Source organism: Podarcis gaigeae, assembly GCF_964106915.1.
Source record: "Podarcis gaigeae genome assembly, chromosome: 13".
Lineage (NCBI taxonomy): Eukaryota > Metazoa > Chordata > Lepidosauria > Squamata > Lacertidae > Podarcis > Podarcis gaigeae.
In genome coordinates this window covers 6,587,888-6,605,799 of record NC_139689.1, presented here as the reverse complement: position 1 = coordinate 6,605,799, position 17,912 = coordinate 6,587,888, and the positions used below count along the sequence as shown (strand labels likewise).

The following is a 17,912-nucleotide window of genomic DNA, read 5'->3' as shown; positions in this document are numbered from 1 at the left end:
TGCATCGCCTCTCATCCCCTCAGACACCAGCTTCACCGGTGCAAGTCCCCCCAGTTTACCCATTGCACATTTAAACTACCGTATTTTTTGCTCTATAAGACTCACTTTTCCCTCCTAAAAAGTAAGGGGAAATCTATGTGCGTCTTATGGAGCGAATGCAGGCTGCGCAGCTATCCCAGAAGCCAGAACAGCAAGAGGGATCACTGCTTTCACTGTGTAGCAATCCCTCTTGCTGTTCTGGCTTCTAAGATTCAGAATATTTTATTTCTTGTTTTCCTCCTCCAAAAACTAGGTGCGTCTTGTGGTCTGGTGCGTCTTATAGAGCGAAAAATACGGTATATATTTTAATGTTTTGATGGGTTTTCTTTACTTCGTATTTTAATTATGGGGGCAGGAGGGCAGCTGGCCCCCTAAATCAAGTAAGGGAATAAAAACACTCAACTAAAAGTAGAAAATGCAGGAAGATTTTGACAGATTCTTCAGAGTGCTTGAGATCAAAAGAAAGTGATTTAAAAGAACTGTTGTTGAGACATTTCATTCCAAATCTGCTAGACAGAGCCGGACAGAGGATAATGACAGGGGGGTGTCCTACCTCCCCCCCAACATAAAATAAATCCTGGGCGTTGAATGCTTGTCAGATTGGTTTTTAAACGTGGAAACTGTTCACCTGTCTTGGCATTCAGTGGCGTTCAAATTAATTCAGCTGCCATTTGTCAATATGGGCAGGAATGGAATACAGGAATATAAATGAGCTGGGTGAATCTGGTGCCTTGAAGTCCGAAGGAGTTTTTGCCCTGACTGCCTGGCCATAACCTCAATTTCAACCCGCCTCTGCAGCTTGGCTTACTTACACGAGGCTTCTGGAATCACCTGTTCTGATTTAGCCAAGATAGCCTGCTCATTGTGTGCTTGTTTGTTTCGCATTATGCTGTTAGCCTCCCTTTTCCCAAGGAGATCGTGGCTCCCCCCTCCCTCATTTCCCTCCTTTCCAACACCCCTGCAAGGTACGTTATCTGAGAGATAATGCCCGACTAAAGGTCAGCCCCTGAGTTTTTGAACATGGGTATGCGGCGACTCTTCTATATTTAAGCACAGTCTATGGGGAGGGGGGAAAGGGCCAGTGCCAGGGATTGGGGGGGGGGGCATTTGGCACGCTGCAAGTTTTTTTATGGTAGTCAGAAGGCCTGTGTTCAAGAAAACAGAATAAATGCTTGGAGATGTTTATCTACCTGGGACTTGTATCGCCGCAGATTGAAGCAGAGGAGGTGTCCAGAACCAACGAGTTTGTGCAACTGGAATTTCATGGGCAGGAGCTGGACGACAAGGTAGGTAAAAAGTAAAATGCCAGCCTTGCAAAAAAAAAAGAAAAAAAGTGGTTTTTCGAGTTCCACAGAACTCTTCTTCACTTTGAGAAATGTATTCAGTGGTCTGTGTTTGTCTGAGCTTGAGTCTGGATTAAGGATTCTGAGCTCCCGTGTTCTGATTCGATACATGACGTCCAATCGCAGAACACTTCAGGATTTGGGTCTCTGCCATTGGCCCTTCAACTCTGAGTCGTGATTCGCAGTTTGGAAGTTTAGACAGCCAATCACGTTGGGAGTGGCCCAGGCTTTCAGAAATGTATATAGGCAGTTGCTTTGCCTCGGTTTCCCAGCAATGTAGTTCAATAAAGGTTCTTGCTGTTATCACTGTGTCTTGCCTTGTGGGAACCCACCTACACTTCACTGGAGACAAAGATGGGATGCTAGGCTACGTATGCAGCCCTGGCTAGCTTCCACAAGCTGAAATCACTGCTGAGCTGAAATCACAGACTGCAGCTATAAGGCAGATCGCACAGAGCAGAGCTCTGTGGAATCCGAAAACTGGCCACATTTTGAGGTGTTTGGAGTTGGTCCAGTGGACAGGATTATCTCATCAATCATACATTTCTAGATGTGGAAGTGGAGAAAGGGGGAGATTTGGTCGTCTGTTAGGTATATTTGCATAAAGTCCCACTAAAATCCTGATGAATGTTCACAAGGACACTTTTTAAAAAACCACAAACTGAATTGATGTGTTTACTGATTTAAATAAGCCCTTGATGTATGCTAGACCATGGATCTTTTGAGCTAATTCTTGAAACACTGTAAAGAAAACATAAAGGAGAAAGAAATGGTTAAGATTATCAGTATGCCTCGTTATTGAGCTGTCTTAAGCTGGCTATGCTAATGACTCAGCCTCTACATCTGCTTTCCTTCGTTTCATTTTTCGTTTGTACTTTCAAAAAAATTTTTAATAAAGACTTTAAAAAGAAATAAAGAAAGCTGATGTGGAAATCTGGAGAAATGAATGTAAGACTGGGAAAATGAGAAGCTGATAGAAACTGAAATTGACTGATTAAGCCCCCCATCCCTAGCCGAACCTCAGCTCTGCCTTGCCCCATAGCATTCAGACGACTGAACCCTCTCCCTGATCCTTGTAGGATTTCTTCAGCAAATCCGATCCTTTCCTGGAGATCTATAAGGTCAACAGCAACGAGAAAGAACACCTGGTCTGGAGGACAGAGGTGAGCTATTATGGGCTGCATGGCGTGTTTAGCGGCAGAGGACTAAGGGGGAGTTTTAGGAACTGGCTGCTTTTAATGAGGGGGCTGGTTCTGTGCTGTATATGCAGTTTTAATTCTATTAATCCTTAATCATTTTTTAATGCCCCCCCCCCCATATCTTTAGCTGTTCTTGTTTTATCTTTAAGCCGCCTTGAGTCCCTGTCAGGGGAAAAGGCACGGTGTGTGTTTGGTTTATATATATAGGGACGCGGGTGGCGCTGTAGTCTAAGCCACTGAACGTCTTGGGCTTGCCGATCGGAAGGTCGGCGGTTCGAATCCCTGCGACGGAGTGAGCTCCCGTTGCTCTGTCCCTGCTCCTGCCAACCTAGCAGTTCGAAAGCACGCCAGTGCAAGTAGATAAATAGGTACTGCTGTGGCGGGAAGGTAAACGGCATTTCCGTGCGCTCTGGCACTCGTCAAGGTCCTCCGTGTGCCAGTAGCAGTTTAGTCCTGCTGGCCACATGACCTGGAAAACTGTCTGTGGACAAACACTGGCTCCCTCAGCCTGAAAGCGAGATGAGCGCCGCAAACCCAGAGTCGCCTTTGACTGGACTTAACTATCCAGGAGTCCTTTACCTTTACCTTTACTGTGTGTTTGTGTGTATTTCAAGAAGTAAAAATCTTTTTTTAAATAACTCCCCAAAAGGCACTTTCTGGTTCTGTTGGCAAAAACCCCGATATTTTTTTGAAATCCCCCCGCCCCACTAATTCTGCCACTTGAATCCTGGACAATCCAAAAAAATCTGGATGCATGTCAACCCTATAATACTGCAATCATCATCTTCAGATTCATCCATGGACTGGGAAGATGAAATTGCGCGTGGATCAGGTGGAGAAGAATGACTTGAAGGCAGGGTGTGTGTGATAGGACCATGAGGAGGAGATGCTGTCAGGCAGCGGGAAAAGATGTTCGGATGTTTGGGTGGTCAAACCGTTGAAGGCTAATGGATCCATATTAACCAGTTGCATTGGCATTAACAGAGTCTTTGCCAAAGACAGCAGCTGCCAGACAACCTTTGAATCAGAATTTCTTTTCCCACGCAATCTGCCGCGGAGACACAGCCACTGAGCTGATCCACACATAGCTTTGCCTCCTCCCCTTTTAAGTATGGGAATATGAATATAAGGGATGTTCTTTAATCTCAGTCACTGAGAGGTCATATTTGCCCATCAGTTGGGCAGCGTGATGTACCCAGTTTTTAAGGGGTAATCCATTTGAGAGCTCAATCAGGCATTTTTTTGGTAGCCTAGTGTTGTCCATCTGTTGAACTCTAAACCAGGAACAGAGAATTCTTTTATCTATCTGGCTCTCTATGCTCAACATGCGAGTTTCCAACCTGACCACGGCAGATTCCACTTCTCTGGGTAAACCTAAAAGTACTCTTAAAAAATAATTCTGTGGGGGTTCCAGACCGGAGACCTTTGAGGTACCCCAAACCTCTGCACCATATAGAATCTGGGCCATTGTTTTTGCTTTATACACAGATAGAGCTGGGTTGACCAGATTTCCACCTTTACAGGCAGCAAATTTCAGAATAGCTTTTGCTGATTTAAAGGCTTGCAATTTAATATTGGATAGCTGTGTATTCCAAGATGCCGTTTCTGAATAAATCAATCCAAGATATTTAAACGTATTTACTTGGTTTATGATGTGTTCATCCAGGTGCCAAACATGCTTTTTAGAACGCTTCCCAAATACAATGTCCTGCATCTTATCATAGTTTATAGATAAAGCATTCCTCGTGCAATATGAACTTAATTTTGCAAGCAGCCGTCTCAGGCCCACCTGGGTTCTAGATACAAGTACTAGGTCATCGGCATACTCTTCAGATTCATCCATGGACTGGGAAGGTGAAATTGCGCATGAATCAAGTGGAGAAGAATGACTTGAAGGCAGGATGTGTGTGATAGGACCATGAGGAAGAGATGCTTTCAGACAGCGGGAAAAGAGGTTCGGATGTTTGGGTGGTCAAACCGTTGAAGGCTAATGGATCCATATTAACTAGTTGCGTTGGCATTAACAGAGTCTTTGCCAAAGACAGCAGCTGCCCGGAACCTCTGAATCAGAATTTATGTTCCCATCCAATCTGCCGCGGAGACACAGCCACTGAGCTGATCCACTCATAGCTTTGCCTCCCTCCTCTTTTAAGTATGGGAATATATAAGATTAGGGACACAGGAAGTTGCCTGACCCTAAACCCAGACCCTTTTGGTCCATCTAGTTCAGTGTAGTTTACTCTGACTGACAGCAGCCTTCTTAAGTAAGTTGGCAAACATTTGCGAAACAATAGCAGCAGCAGCAACACGGCTAAGGTTGTTGTTACTGGTGGTGCTGGTTTACCGTATTTTTTGCTCTATAAGACTCACTTTTTCCCTCCTAAAAAGTAAGGGGAAATGTGTGTGCGTCTTATGGAGCGAATGCAGGCTGCACAGCTATCCCAGAAGCCAGAACAGCAAGAGGGATCATTGCTTTCACTGCGCAGCGATCCCTCTTGTTGTTCTGGCTTCTGAGATTCAGAATATTTGTTTTCTTGTTTTCCTCCTCCAAAAACTAGGTGCATCTTGTGGTCTGGTGCGTCTTATAGAGCGAAAAATGTGGTATATTATCTCAGTTTGTTCCACGGTTTCCCCACAAGGATTTTCACCCAAGTATTTATTTTCTTTTACTTAACAAAATCCATGTACCTCTTGGTTGTATGCAAACCTCTTAAGCAGTTTACAAGAAATATTAAAGGTTTCGATCAAAAACAGTTAACAACACATAGAGAGATACCGGTAATTTAAAATGAACAGCAAACAGTGTTTTAATCTTGTTTTTTTTTATGCTGCGAACATCCCTGAGATCTACGGGTGAAGGGCAGTATACGAAATAAATAAACAAACAAAAGGGATTGAAACTTGTCAACATCTATGTGTCTGGTTAGGCTTGCCTAGGCAAAAATGTTTCTAAAAAATACAGCGAAGGCCCCTGCTTGATAATTATAAGCAGTGAGTTCCATTGTGCTCATTCCAGCACACGAAAAGGTTGATTTCTTGCAACTGCAGAACAAGTACTTTATTTACTTGAGTCTAAGGCGCCATCGAGTCTAATGCATGCCTCAATTTTCAGAACCTTGAAACCAAAAAAGGATTTGCTGGCGAACGCAAATGTGGCATCGAATCTAATGCGCACCTTAATTTATGCATTGTAATTTGGCCAAAAAAAAGGTGTGCATTACATTTGAGTAAATAAATACAGTATTTTGGGGGCTTGTAACAGTGCCAGTTTTGCAGATATGGTGTACTAGAGGACTAGAAGAAACTTGGTACGTTCAAAATCTTCATGACAATCACTCAGCAAGATGAGAAGGCAGCAGATACAGTGCTTAAACAAGCCGCTTCATTTAAGATAAGAGTCTCAAGGTCCAAACCAAAATATCCGGGCAAGGCTAGCTCGACAGAACTCTCTGTGAAGGGTATCCTGGAATTTCGGTGCAGCCACCAAAAAGTCCCCGTCGCTTTATGCTGGCCTGGACAGGAGAGTAGAGATCCATTTTGGGGAGAGGAAGTTGTGCGATGTGAGTGACAGGAGGGCGGGAATGACTTTGGTACCACTTTGTGGGTCTACTTAATTTTTGTGCATTTCCCTTCCCATCATGCACCAGGTGGTGAAGAACAACTTGAGCCCCCGATGGCAACCTTTCCGTGTCTCCCTGCAGTCCCTGTGCAGCTGCGATCCGGGGAAAAGCATCCGGGTGAGCTTCCTCTGGAGCAAGGGAACTCCAGGAGAGTCAAAGGGGTGGGGGGCGGGGGTTAGGGCAGGGGGTCAAGGACCTACGGGGAAACAGGGGCACGTTGGGACCCAGGCACCCAGGGTAATAATTATGTTATTTTTATTTTTATTATATTTATATAGGAATGTAATAGGGGTGGCATATTTCAAAAAGTAAAATTCCTGACACCCGTTGAGCTTTTTTGGGGAAACCATGCATTTGGGTTTCCCCTGACATTTTGCCAATTCCTCCTTGATGCCAGTTCTATGCCCGAAAACCAGGACTTGTCAGGAGTTTTCCTGATTTATGGCAAGCCTAGGCTATAAGGTGGCATGGTGTTATATACCACCCTGGGATATTTTGATGAAGTGAAGCATATAAATTTAATAAATAATAAGTTGTTATAATAAGAAGAAATAATGGCTGGACTCTCTCTGTGTGTGCATGTTTCTGTGTGCTGCATTCACGATTTCAGGTGTTGGGACAGGTATAAATAAAATTCTTCTTCTTCTTCCCATCTTAAGCACACTTCCCCAGGGGATTAGAACCCATTGCACTTAAGTCCATATGCTTAGGAACGTTTGTGTAAACTTGGCTGAGCAAAGAGCATTCAATTAAAATTAAAATTAAATTAACATGTTCACATTCTTTCAGTACAGTGGTACCTCGGGTTAAGAACTTAATTCGTTCCGGAGGTCCGTTCTTAACCTGAAACTGTTCTTAACCTGAAGCACCACTTTAGCTAATGGGGCCTCCTGCTGCTGCCGCTCCCCGGAGCATGATTTCTGTTCTCACCCTGAAGCAAACTTCTTAACCCGAGGTACTATTTCTGGGTTAGCGGGGTCTGTAACCTGAAGCATCTTTAACCTGAAGCGTCTGTAACCCGAGGTACCACTGTATTGTGTTAGCCTTTTCTTCTGGGTTTAGAAGCCACGGGCAATTAGAACAGACAGTTTCAATCATTCTGGGTCTCACATTGGGATTTCCAATAATACTGATGGGACTTGAACTTGTTTGTTGCATTTTTTTTATTTTTTTTTTTGACGGGAGGCAGACAAACCACAGGAGCAGGTATCCCCAGGGCGCCTGGTCCCCATTCCCAGCCTCTCACCTGCTTTCTCCTCCTCTCCTCCTAGTGCATCATCTACGACCACGACTCCAGCGGGAAGCACGACTACATTGGCGAGTTCAGCACCACTTTCCAGGAGATGCTGCAGGCTTCCTCGGGGGATGAGGTAGTTTGAACGGTCAGCCGGGATGCCCAGGGGTGTGGGGCAGCGAGGAAAGCGGAGAAGAGTGAGGACAGGCCTCGCGTGAAAACGGAATTCGGTGACGGCCCCTTAGTTATGGGAGGGGGCGTGTCCTGTGCGAGAGGGAGGCCACGCCCACTTTGGGGCACGCCCACTGCTGATATGCGGCAGGTGAGCTGTGGCTGAATGGGTCCCTCGTCCCAGGAAAGCCAGCCAAATCTGGGTTTGAGCCTTGAAGTCTAACACGTGTACAGTGGTACCTCAGGTTAAGTACTTAATTCGTTCCGGAGGTCTGTTCTTAACCTGAAACTGTTCTTAACCTGAAGCACCACTTTAGCTAATGGGGCCTCCTGCTGCTGCCGCACGATTTCTGTTCTCATCCTGAAGCAAAGTTCTTAACCTGAAGCGCTATTTCTGGGTTAGCAGAGTGTGTAACCTGAAGCATATGTAACCTGAGGTACCACTGTACTGGCAAATGCCGGAATCCAGGAATCTTTGACGGCAGAAATCTTCCCAGTCCTTTTCTCCTTGCCCTCAATACTCCTGGAAAGTGTGCATTTTTGGGGGGGGAGGGAACGATGCAAAGGGATGCAACAGAGGTCGGTCAAAACCATGGTTTGGAGGAAAGAGACTGGTTGGCACGTATGTGCGCAAACATCTGCCTTCTGCACGGCTGGGTCTATTACTGTGCAAAGGCCAGAGTCGCATTGGTTGCTCCGCCCCTTTCCTTCTGGCCCCGCCCCCTCTGCCTCTGGCCCCGCCCACCTCTGGCAAGCACCTCTGCAGTTCTTGGGCAGAGATGTTTCCCTGCTCCGGCCCAGGTGCCTCGTTTGGGAGTTTGCCGGAAGCATCTGTTCCCTCCTTTGGCACAATGGGTCAATGCGTCTGGCTGTTAACCAGAAGGCTGGCGGTTCGAGCCCACCCAGGAACAGCTGTGGGCAGGATTCCTGCATTATTCTACATTATTCTACATTTGGTTGGGAGCCGCCCAGAGTGGCTGGGGAGACTCAGCTAGATGGGCGGGGTATAAATAATAAATTATTATTATTATTATTATTATTATTATTATTATTATTATTATTATTATTATTATATTCTGCCTGCTTCGCCAGCTCGAGGAGCAAGGCGGTGGCTTCTGTGAGCCCCTGGATGGATCCAGCAAGGCTCTCCGTTGACTCTGGTGGTCTGTGTAATAATAATAATAATAATAATAATAATAATAATAATAATTTATTTATACCCCACCCATCTGGCTGGGTTTCCCCAGCCACTCTAGGCGGCTTCCAACAAAGTATTAAAATACAGTAGTCTGTTAAACATGAAAAGCTTCCCTAAAGAGGGCTGCCTTCAGATATCACGTGGTGCTCAGAAAACCCTGTCTCCTTCTCTCCCGGCAGGTGAAATGGGAATGTATTAACCATAAATATCAAGAAAAGAAAAAGCACTACAAGAACTCCGGGTATATCGTCCTCGCTCAGTGCAAGGTAAGTCGGCAGTCCGGAAGTCGTCATTATCGTATCGCACAGATAATCTAGGGAATTGTTGTTGGCGTCTGTCTGTCTCGAGGGACAATGGAGTGTGCCTTTGGGGGGGGAAAGTCAAACCGCTGTTTTAGTAACCCCAAAGTGATCTCCCCAGGGCACAAGCCTGGGCAGCGTGTCTGGAGGTCCCGGGCTGCCCAGACAACAGGACCCCCTTCCCAGCCTGGCTGATGTGGTCCAACAGAAAACAGAGCAGGACTTTTGGCACCAGCTGGGCTGCAGGAGATGCTGGAAGGAAGCTTGCAAGGCTCCATCCAACCATCTTAGGGACTCCATTTTGGATCTGAGTAGGGGTTACTCCTTAGCCCTTTCATCCGTAGATATCCCACAAAACAGTGGAGGTTTAGGACCAGAGTTTTCCTTCTCCTAGATGGGCTCCCTTTCCAGGTGGGTGAGCCCCATCTGCCCCTCTACAAGACATGTAGAAACCACCTTTTTAAAAAAATATATATATTATTTAATCATTTTTTCAATACAAACAACAACCCCAAAAAACACATACAACAAAAACCACAAGAACACTAATAACACAATTTAACATAGAAACCACCTTCTTGACCATGGGTAGGCAAACTAAGGCCCGGGGCTGGATCCGGCCCAATCGCCTTCTCAATCCGGCCCACGGACAGTCCGGGAATCAGCGAGTAAAATGTGTGTTTTTATTTAAAATGCATCTCTGGGTTATTTGTGGGGCCTGCCTGGTGAGTAGAATATGTGCTTTTATAGATAATGCATCTCTGGGTTATTTATGGGGCATAGGAATTCGGTCTTTTTTCAAAATATAGTCCGGCCCCCCACAAGGTCTGAGGGGCAGTGGACCGGCCCCCTGCTGAAAAAGTTCGCTGACCCCTGTTCTTGACCATCAGACCCATTCTTGGTCGCCTCCACTCAACCAATTTTTGCATGCAGAGAATGTGGTCTAGGGAATATTGAGCATTCGAAAACAACTCCCCCCAAAAAACCAGGCAATTGCCTTTGAGGTTCTTAAGCTGGGAAGCGCTTAATTAGTGCAAAGTGATAAAAGCCTTTGGTGATGCTCTTGAGAACCTCAGCATTTGCAAACCTTGCCCTCTTCCTAAAACATTGGTTCTGTTCTCAGGAACAGATGAGTCAAGTTGCTGATTATTGTTTGGGTGGGTGGCTGCTGGAGCCTCGATGCAGAATCAGGGATTGCTTCATCTGGCAGGGCAAGGGAGCTAGACCTTTGGGGTTCCATCACTCCGATCTAAACAATATATTTTTCAGAAGACGCCTGAAAGGAGGCAAGGATAGTTCCTGCAAAACTTCTACTGGCAGGGAGTTCCACAGGGTGGGATCTGCCACACTGAGTCCCTAGGGAAGGCTGACCAAATCTCAGGGGTTGTGAGTGGGGAGTCACCAGAAATTGGGGGAATTTGAAAATGGCTGACAATAGTCCTTTCCTCCCTTTTCCCTTTGCAGATGGAGAAAGTTCACACCTTCCTGGATTACATCATGGGTGGTTTACAAATTTCCTTCACGGTAAGAAAAAGAGAATTATGAATTTGGTAATATTATTGTTTATGAAAAGTATTTTTTATTTCTTTTCTTTTTTTTAGTTTGCATTTTGGAAAACATGTATATTGTTGTTGTTGTTTGGTCGTTTAGTCGTGTCCACCTCTTCGTGACCCCCTGGACCAGAGCATGCCAGGCCCTCCTGTCTTCCACTGCCTCCCGCAGTTTGGTCAAACTCATGCTGGTTGCTTCGAGAACACTATCCACCCATCTCATCCTCCGTCGTTCCCTTCTCCTTGTGCCCTCCATCTTTCCCAGCATCAGGGTCTTTTCCAGGGAGTCTTCTCTTCTCATGAGGTGGCCAAAGTCTTGGAGCCTCAGCTTCAGGATCTGTCCTTCCAGTGAGCACTCAGGGCTGATTTCCTTCAGAATGGAGAGGTTGGATCTTCTTGCAGTCCATGGGACTCACAAGAGTCTCCTCCAGCACCATAATTCAAAAGCATCCATTCTTCGGCCATCAGCCTTCTTTATGGTCCAGCTCTCACTTCCATACATCACTACTGGGAAAACCATTGCTTTCACTATATGGACCTTTGTTGGCAAGGTGATGTCTCTGCTTTTTAAGATGCTGTCTTTTCTTTTTAACACTATAAACACATTTATATAAACATGTGTTTATAGTGTAGAAAAGAAAAGAAAAGAAAAGAAAAGAAAAGAAAAGAAAAGAAAAGAAAAGAAAAGAAAAGAAAAGAAAAGAAAAAGAGAATTAGTGGGCAGAGGACCTCAGGAGGGCCAAAAGGGGGTAGACACCTCGGGGAAGATCTACCTTGGTGTAAGACGCATTCCTTCACAAGTTACGTTCAATGAGTGTGCAGTGTGTGTATCTTTGTGCACAATGTTCACCAGAGTGCAGAGTCTCTGTGTCCGTTTACACGGCAGTCTAGCTGCACAAATCGACAACGTTGCACTCTTTGCACATCTCCGGATTTTGGGGCGCTGTTCTCTGATCAAGTAACGTGAGGGAAATTGCAGGTTAGGGAGCAGCTATCTCAAGCCTCACCCAGCAAGCTTATTGGCAAAACGGGGGTGCGACCCCAGATTTTGTCAAGAGGGCACCATAACCCTGGCACCCCTCGCTCTGCTTTCTCACTTGTCCAGGTGGCCATCGACTTCACAGCCTCCAACGGAGACCCTCGCAGCGAACACTCCCTGCACTTCATCAACCCGAAGGAGCCGAACGAATACCTGAAGACCTTGTCCTCCGTGGGCGAGATCTGCCAGGACTATGACAGGTACCGTTTGCGCTCTGCACGTGGGCAGGAAGCCATGCCGCTCGTTCCTCAGTGACCCAGATTTTTCTCTTCCAGCGACAAGCAGTTCCCGGCGTTTGGCTTCGGCGCACGGATTCCTCCAGACTTTGAGGTAAACCCCGGGGGATTCTGGGATCAGATTAGACGGGGCTGGCGGTGAGTCATCCATCCTCTTTTGTTCTCGCTCGGCGACCTTTTTCTCCTCCTTTGTCTTTTCCTAGGTGTCTCACGATTTCGCCATCAACTTTGAGCCGGACAACCCGGAATGTGAAAGTACGAAGATCAGATGCGTTTAGGAAAGGCGGATGATTAAGAGCCTTTCTGAACACGGGGATATTTTAGGGCAGAGGTTGAGACTGAAAACCTGGGGCTTTTGAGGGTTCAGGGTGTGTGAAGGAATGAATGACACTGGAGAGGAAGAAAGCTCCAGAGGCCTTAAGAAATAAAAACAGGGATGCAGTCCAGACACGAGCTGTATACACACCACACATTTAAATCGCATACTCTACAAATTTCCCTTACGGAGCTACAAATCTCAGCACCCTTAACAAACTACAGTTCCCAGGTCCTTTGTGGGGAGTCTTTTAAACATAGCATGTGTACAGAGCCTCTGTTGCAAAAACTTGGGTGAGGATAGGTCATCGTTTTCCAGCCTGACGCCCGCCCATCTGACTCTGGGTGGCTTCCAACATATATAAAAAACATAATTAAACATTAAAAGAAACTTCCCGCTACAGAGCTGCCTTCAGATGTCGTCTAAAGTTTGTAAAGTTGCATATCTCCTTGGCTCAGGGGTCAGGTGACTGCCTTTAATTTTCTTCGATGAAAATAATAATAATAATAAATGTTATTTATATCGCGCCCTCCCCAGCTGAAGCCGGGCTCAGGGACATCCTAAGGAAAAGCGGGACATTCCAGGATCAAATCAGAAACCAGGACAGCTTCTGTAAATCCAGACTGTCCTTGGAAAATAGGGACACTTGGAGGGTCTGGGACCTGCGCCAAATGCATAATGCGCTTGGTGCCTAGTTAATTTTGAACACTGTTTGGCCACCATGAGAAAAGATTCTGGACTAGGTGATCCAGCACGCCGTTCTCACATTCGTGGTATAGAAGCATTTCTGTCACCTGAGCTCCTTCATTTCCTGTCCATTCGTCCCCCACAGGGATCGCTGGCGTGATTGAGGCCTACAAACGCTGCCTGCCCCAGATCCAGCTCTATGGTCCAACCAACGTCGCCCCCATCATCAACAAGGTGGCAGCTCCTGCAGCTGAGGAGGAGAAAACAGGGCTGCCAACGGTGCGTGAAGATGCGCCGGGTGGGCATTGGGGCTGGAATATTTGGATGCGGGTGGCGCTGTGGTCTAAACCACTGAGCCTCTTGGGCTTGCCAATCAGAAGGTCGCCAGTTCGAATCCCCGTGACGGGGTGAGCTCCCGTTGCTCTGCCTCAGCTCCTGCCAACCTAGCAGTTCGAAAGCCTGCCAGTGCAAGTAGATAAATAGGTACCACTGTGGCAGGAAGGTAAACGGCGTTTCCGTACGCTCTGGTTTCTGTCACAGTGTCCCGTTGTGCCAGAGGCGGTTTAGTCCTGCTGGCCACACAACCTGGAAAGCTCTCTGTGGACAAACGCCGGCTCCCTCGGCCTGAAAGTGAGATGAGCACCACAACCCCATAGACACCTTTGACTGGACTTAACCGTCCAGGGGTCCTTTACCTTTACAGTGGTACCTCAGGTTACAGACGCTTCAGGTTACAGACGCTTCAGGTTACATATTCTGCTAACCCAGAAATAGTACCTCGGGTTAAGAACTTTGCTTCAGGATGAGAACAGAAATGGCGCAGCGGTGGTATGGAGGCAGCGGAAGGCCCCATTAGCTAAAGTGGTACCTCAGGTTAAGAACACTTTCAGGTTAAGAACGGACCTCCGGAACGAATTAAGTTCTTAACCTGAGGTACCACTGTATTTGGAGCAGAGGGAAGGAGCCCAGGAGAGGCTCTGGCTGAGTTTGGGCCTGGGTCCAACCCCGTCGCCTCTCTCTCTCCGCAGAAGTACCGTGTGCTGCTGATTCTGACGGACGGTGTGGTGAGCGACATGCCTGAGGCGTGTGACGCCGTGGTCCGGGCCTCCCGCCTTCCCCTCTCCATCATCATCGTGGGCATTGGCAACGCCGACTTCTCCGACATGCGAGAGCTCAATGGGGACCGCGGGATGCTGGAGTCCGATGAGGGCCGGGCTGTCCGCGACATTGTCCAGTTTGTGCCGCTCCGTGAATTCAAGAAGGTGAGGGAGCCTCCCTGGAGACTTCAGGACGCAGATATCAAAAGAGGTCCTTCTTTGCGTGGTTAGACTATGGAACTAGCTGCCAAACGAGGCAGTGACAGCTACCAACCTAGATAGCTTTTTTATATATAATATTTTTTATTAATTTTAACATATAAATTATAAAATGTATCACAAAACTTATCACTTATACAAGTGATCACTTATACAAGTCAGCACCTCTGATGATCCACCGTTTTAACCACTTCTTATGCATTTCACAGCGGGTGGCGCTGTGGGTTAAACCACAGAGCCTAGGGCTTGCTGATCAGAAGGTCGGTGGTTCGAATCCCTGCAACGGGGTGAGCTCCCGTTGCTCGGTCCCTGCTCCTGCCAACCTAGCAGTTCGAAAGCATGTCAAAGTGCAAGTAGATAAATAGGTACTGCTCTGGCGGGAAGGTAAACGGCATTTCCGTGCGCTGCTCTGGTTCGCCAGAAGAGGCTTAGTCATGCTGGCCACGTGACCTGGAAGCTGTACTCCAGCTCCCTCGGCCAGTAAAGCGAGATGAGCGCCGCAACCCCAGAGTCGTCCACCACTGGACCTAACAGTCAGGGTCCCTTACCTTTACGTGCCTGCCAGGGCCCAGTGGGAGTGTCTCTCGCAGAGTTCTCTGTAGCAAACCTGCAGGAAAACTCTGTGAGCTTCAGCCCCTGTCGTGTGCCCTATCTAGCAAGGCACAGATTGTTGGTTTGACTGCATTTTAAAATATATTTTTCCCTTGTCTAGGCTCCACCCAACGCTCTGGCCAAGTGTGTTCTGGCTGAGGTCCCCAAACAGGTGGTGGAATACTATGGCAGCAAAGGCATCGCCCCAGCAACACAGAGGTCCTCTCCCCCCCTGCCCCAGTGAGACCCACGCGCACCTATCCCCCCATGGGCATGGTCTGTCCAGCACCTTAATGTGAGTTTCACGAAAGGGGGTGTGCGGGGGCAGGAAGCAGATGGCGATAACGGAGACATGGGAAAGATAGAGATTGACGGGAGAGTAGGAGGGTGTTGACAGGAGGAAGGAGACAGCGGAAGCTTTGATCCACAGATGGGCTGAGAGATGAGATTCGGGGAAATGACAAAATGGGCCCAAGCGCTTGAATTTCAACAAGCAGGGTGTGTGTGGGTGTGTCCCGGGTTCAAATCCCCCCCTATAGCCAGGAATGCTACCTTACAGGGTTGTAGTGAGTGGAGAATGAGCTCACAATGAGACACAAGCTCATTTATATTATTTATTACATTTATATTATAAGGGACGCGGGTGGCGCTGTGGGTTAAACCACAGAGCCTAGGGTTTGCTGATCAGAAGGTCGGCGGTTCGAATCCCCGTGACGGGGTGAGCTCCCGTTGCTCGGTCCCTGCTCCTGCCAACCTAGCAGTTCAAAAGCACGTCAAAGTGCAAGTAGATAAATAGGTACCACTCCGGCGGGAAGGTAAACGGCGTTTCCGTGCGCTGCTCCGGTTCGCCAGAAGCGGCTTAGTCCTGCTGGCCACATGACCCAGAAGCTGTACACCGGCTCCCTCAGCCAATAAAGCGAGATGAGCACCGCAACCCCAGAGTTGGTCACGACTTTACAATCTCTTCCAAGAATCTCAAGGTATGCACATGGTTTTCCTCCTTCCCATTTTATCTCCACAACAACCCTGTGAGGTAGGTCAGGCTAAAGAGACGGTGATTGGCCTAAGGCCACACCCAGTGAGCATTGTGGCCACAGCTGTCAACTTTTCCCTTTTCTTGTGAGGAATCCTATTCGGAATAAGGGACTTTCCCTTAAAAAAAGGAAAACATTGACAGCTATGATTGTGGCTGAGTGGAGATTTGAACCCATTACTCGATCCATTACGCCGCACCGTCTCTCCTTCGAGGAAGGGTGGGAGATCAACCTGACCAATCAATACCAGAGGGTCTTTGGGGAGGCGGGGACAAAATGGCAGGCACATCCCAAGATGGCTGCCTTTCAATTGGGGACCGCTATCAGTTGGCGGACGACTGGAACGCCAGACGGGAGGCGGGTTCTAGAGATGGGTGGGCTGTTTTGTCGTCCCCTGTTTCTACTTGCATACATGATGCCCCTGGCGCAAGCAACGGGCCATCCTGCGGCAATCATGGCCGCTGGTGGAAGCGGGGCAGCGTATTTAAATGCCTCAGAACGAAGCGCTGGGGAGCGGGTGCAAAATGGAGGGGCCTACTGTATGTCCCCTCCAGCTGAAGACTCCCTGAAACCTGGACCTGCCCCCTGGAGGGGGCAGCTGTAACGTGGGCCCCCTTTTTTGAGACATGCGCGCAGACATGTGCTCACCTGGGCTCACAGATTCTCTCCTTTCTTCCCCTCCCTTCTTTCTCTGCGCAGGTGCCTGTTTCTCTTTTCCCACACCTTTGTCTTCCAGCCCTCGGTCCTGTAGGCGCCCTTCCACCCTCCCCTCTGCCTCTTCAGGTGGGGAAGAGAGAGAATGAGAAAGAAAGAAAGAAGAGAAAGAGAGAGTGAGAGAGAGAGAGAGAGCACTTCGCCTCTGGCCTTGGGCCTCCACCCACGACTCAGGACGGCAGCGGGAACTGCATTCCATCCAGACGTTCTCAGCTGTTCCCCATCTTCCTCCTGCCCCCTCACAGATCCTCACCCCAGAGAAGCCTGCGACTGTGACTCCCATCTCCTTTAATAAACCAGCTCTCTTGAACACAGCTTGTCTCCCCCCAAAAAACTGGGCTCTCTTCTTTCCCCCTCCTTCTTCTCTCTGCCTCTAATCTCTCGCAAAAGTCTAGAAAAACGGGAGACGGTCGGCGCCTGTTTTCGCAGCGGTGAACGTTCATATTTTTCTTATTGATTAGAATCATTTGTCGGCTTGCTTTCCTTCTTGCAAAAAGTTAACTCAAAGGCAATTACAGCCAGCAGTTCTCCTTCAGTGGAGATCTTTAAACAGGTCAGGGATTCCTTAGCCGTGATTCCTGCATTGTGACAGGTTCAAATAATAATAATAATAATAATAATAATAATAATAATAATAATAATAATAATAATATTTATACCCCCGCCCATCTGGCTTGGGTTTCCCCAGCCACTCCAGGCAGCTCTCAACAGAACACTAGAAACAGAATAAAACTTCAAACATTAGATGACCCTCGAGGGTCCCTGATTCTGCAAAATAATGCATGCAACATAAAACGAAAACAGAGTGAAATTTAATTTAGTGGAGAGATTATTGATATTGGCCAGCGAATGTTGGCAATCCCATTTCCTGGCATTTGGCAGGAGCACATGCCTTTGTTCCGGAGGCAGGTAGTGATCTCAGAGGAGATGTGCTAAGCAAACCATATTGGGATCGGGACCCAGACGGGAGATGGGGGGCTGGGAGGGAGAGAGAGCACCCTATAGGCACCATCAGGGGTTGTAAATAGGGGAAATAAACCTACTAAGTGGTAGAAACAATGGCTTAGCATAATTAACTCAGCCAGCCCCTGGAAATTTGTGAAGGGTGCCTCTGAGCATGCACAGAGTGCTTTAGCCAGACCACTAAACAGGGAAGCACAGCCGATCTGTTCCCTGTGGCCCATCAAAGGACACAGCGGCTTACGGGTCAGGCTGGAGCCCCGGCTGCTGAAATTGCCCTCTGGCTTTGAACAGCTGCGCATCAGACAGAAATTCAACAGAGAGTGCTTCGCCCGGGGTGAGCTGAGGCCTATGGCAAGAAAGTAA

General features: G+C 47.6%; 1 protein-coding gene across 1 annotated transcript in view; it reads left to right on the top strand.

The window, feature by feature from the left end:
• The window catches only part of CPNE6 (copine 6), a 32,460-nt gene extending 15,560 nt beyond the window's left edge, over nt 1–16,900 (top strand). The window contains exons 6-18 of the mRNA XM_083706806.1: nt 1,251–1,325; nt 2,462–2,545; nt 6,229–6,318; nt 7,473–7,571; nt 8,984–9,070; nt 10,568–10,627; nt 11,759–11,892; nt 11,968–12,022; nt 12,132–12,183; nt 13,077–13,210; nt 13,960–14,193; nt 14,960–15,133; nt 16,572–16,900. Of these exons, the coding sequence (XP_083562932.1) occupies nt 1,251–1,325; nt 2,462–2,545; nt 6,229–6,318; nt 7,473–7,571; nt 8,984–9,070; nt 10,568–10,627; nt 11,759–11,892; nt 11,968–12,022; nt 12,132–12,183; nt 13,077–13,210; nt 13,960–14,193; nt 14,960–15,082 (1,227 nt within the window). The 3' untranslated portion in view covers nt 15,083–15,133; nt 16,572–16,900. The remainder of the gene's footprint in view (nt 1–1,250; nt 1,326–2,461; nt 2,546–6,228; nt 6,319–7,472; nt 7,572–8,983; nt 9,071–10,567; nt 10,628–11,758; nt 11,893–11,967; nt 12,023–12,131; nt 12,184–13,076; nt 13,211–13,959; nt 14,194–14,959; nt 15,134–16,571) is intronic.
• The last annotated feature ends 1,012 nt before the right edge of the window (nt 16,901–17,912 follow it).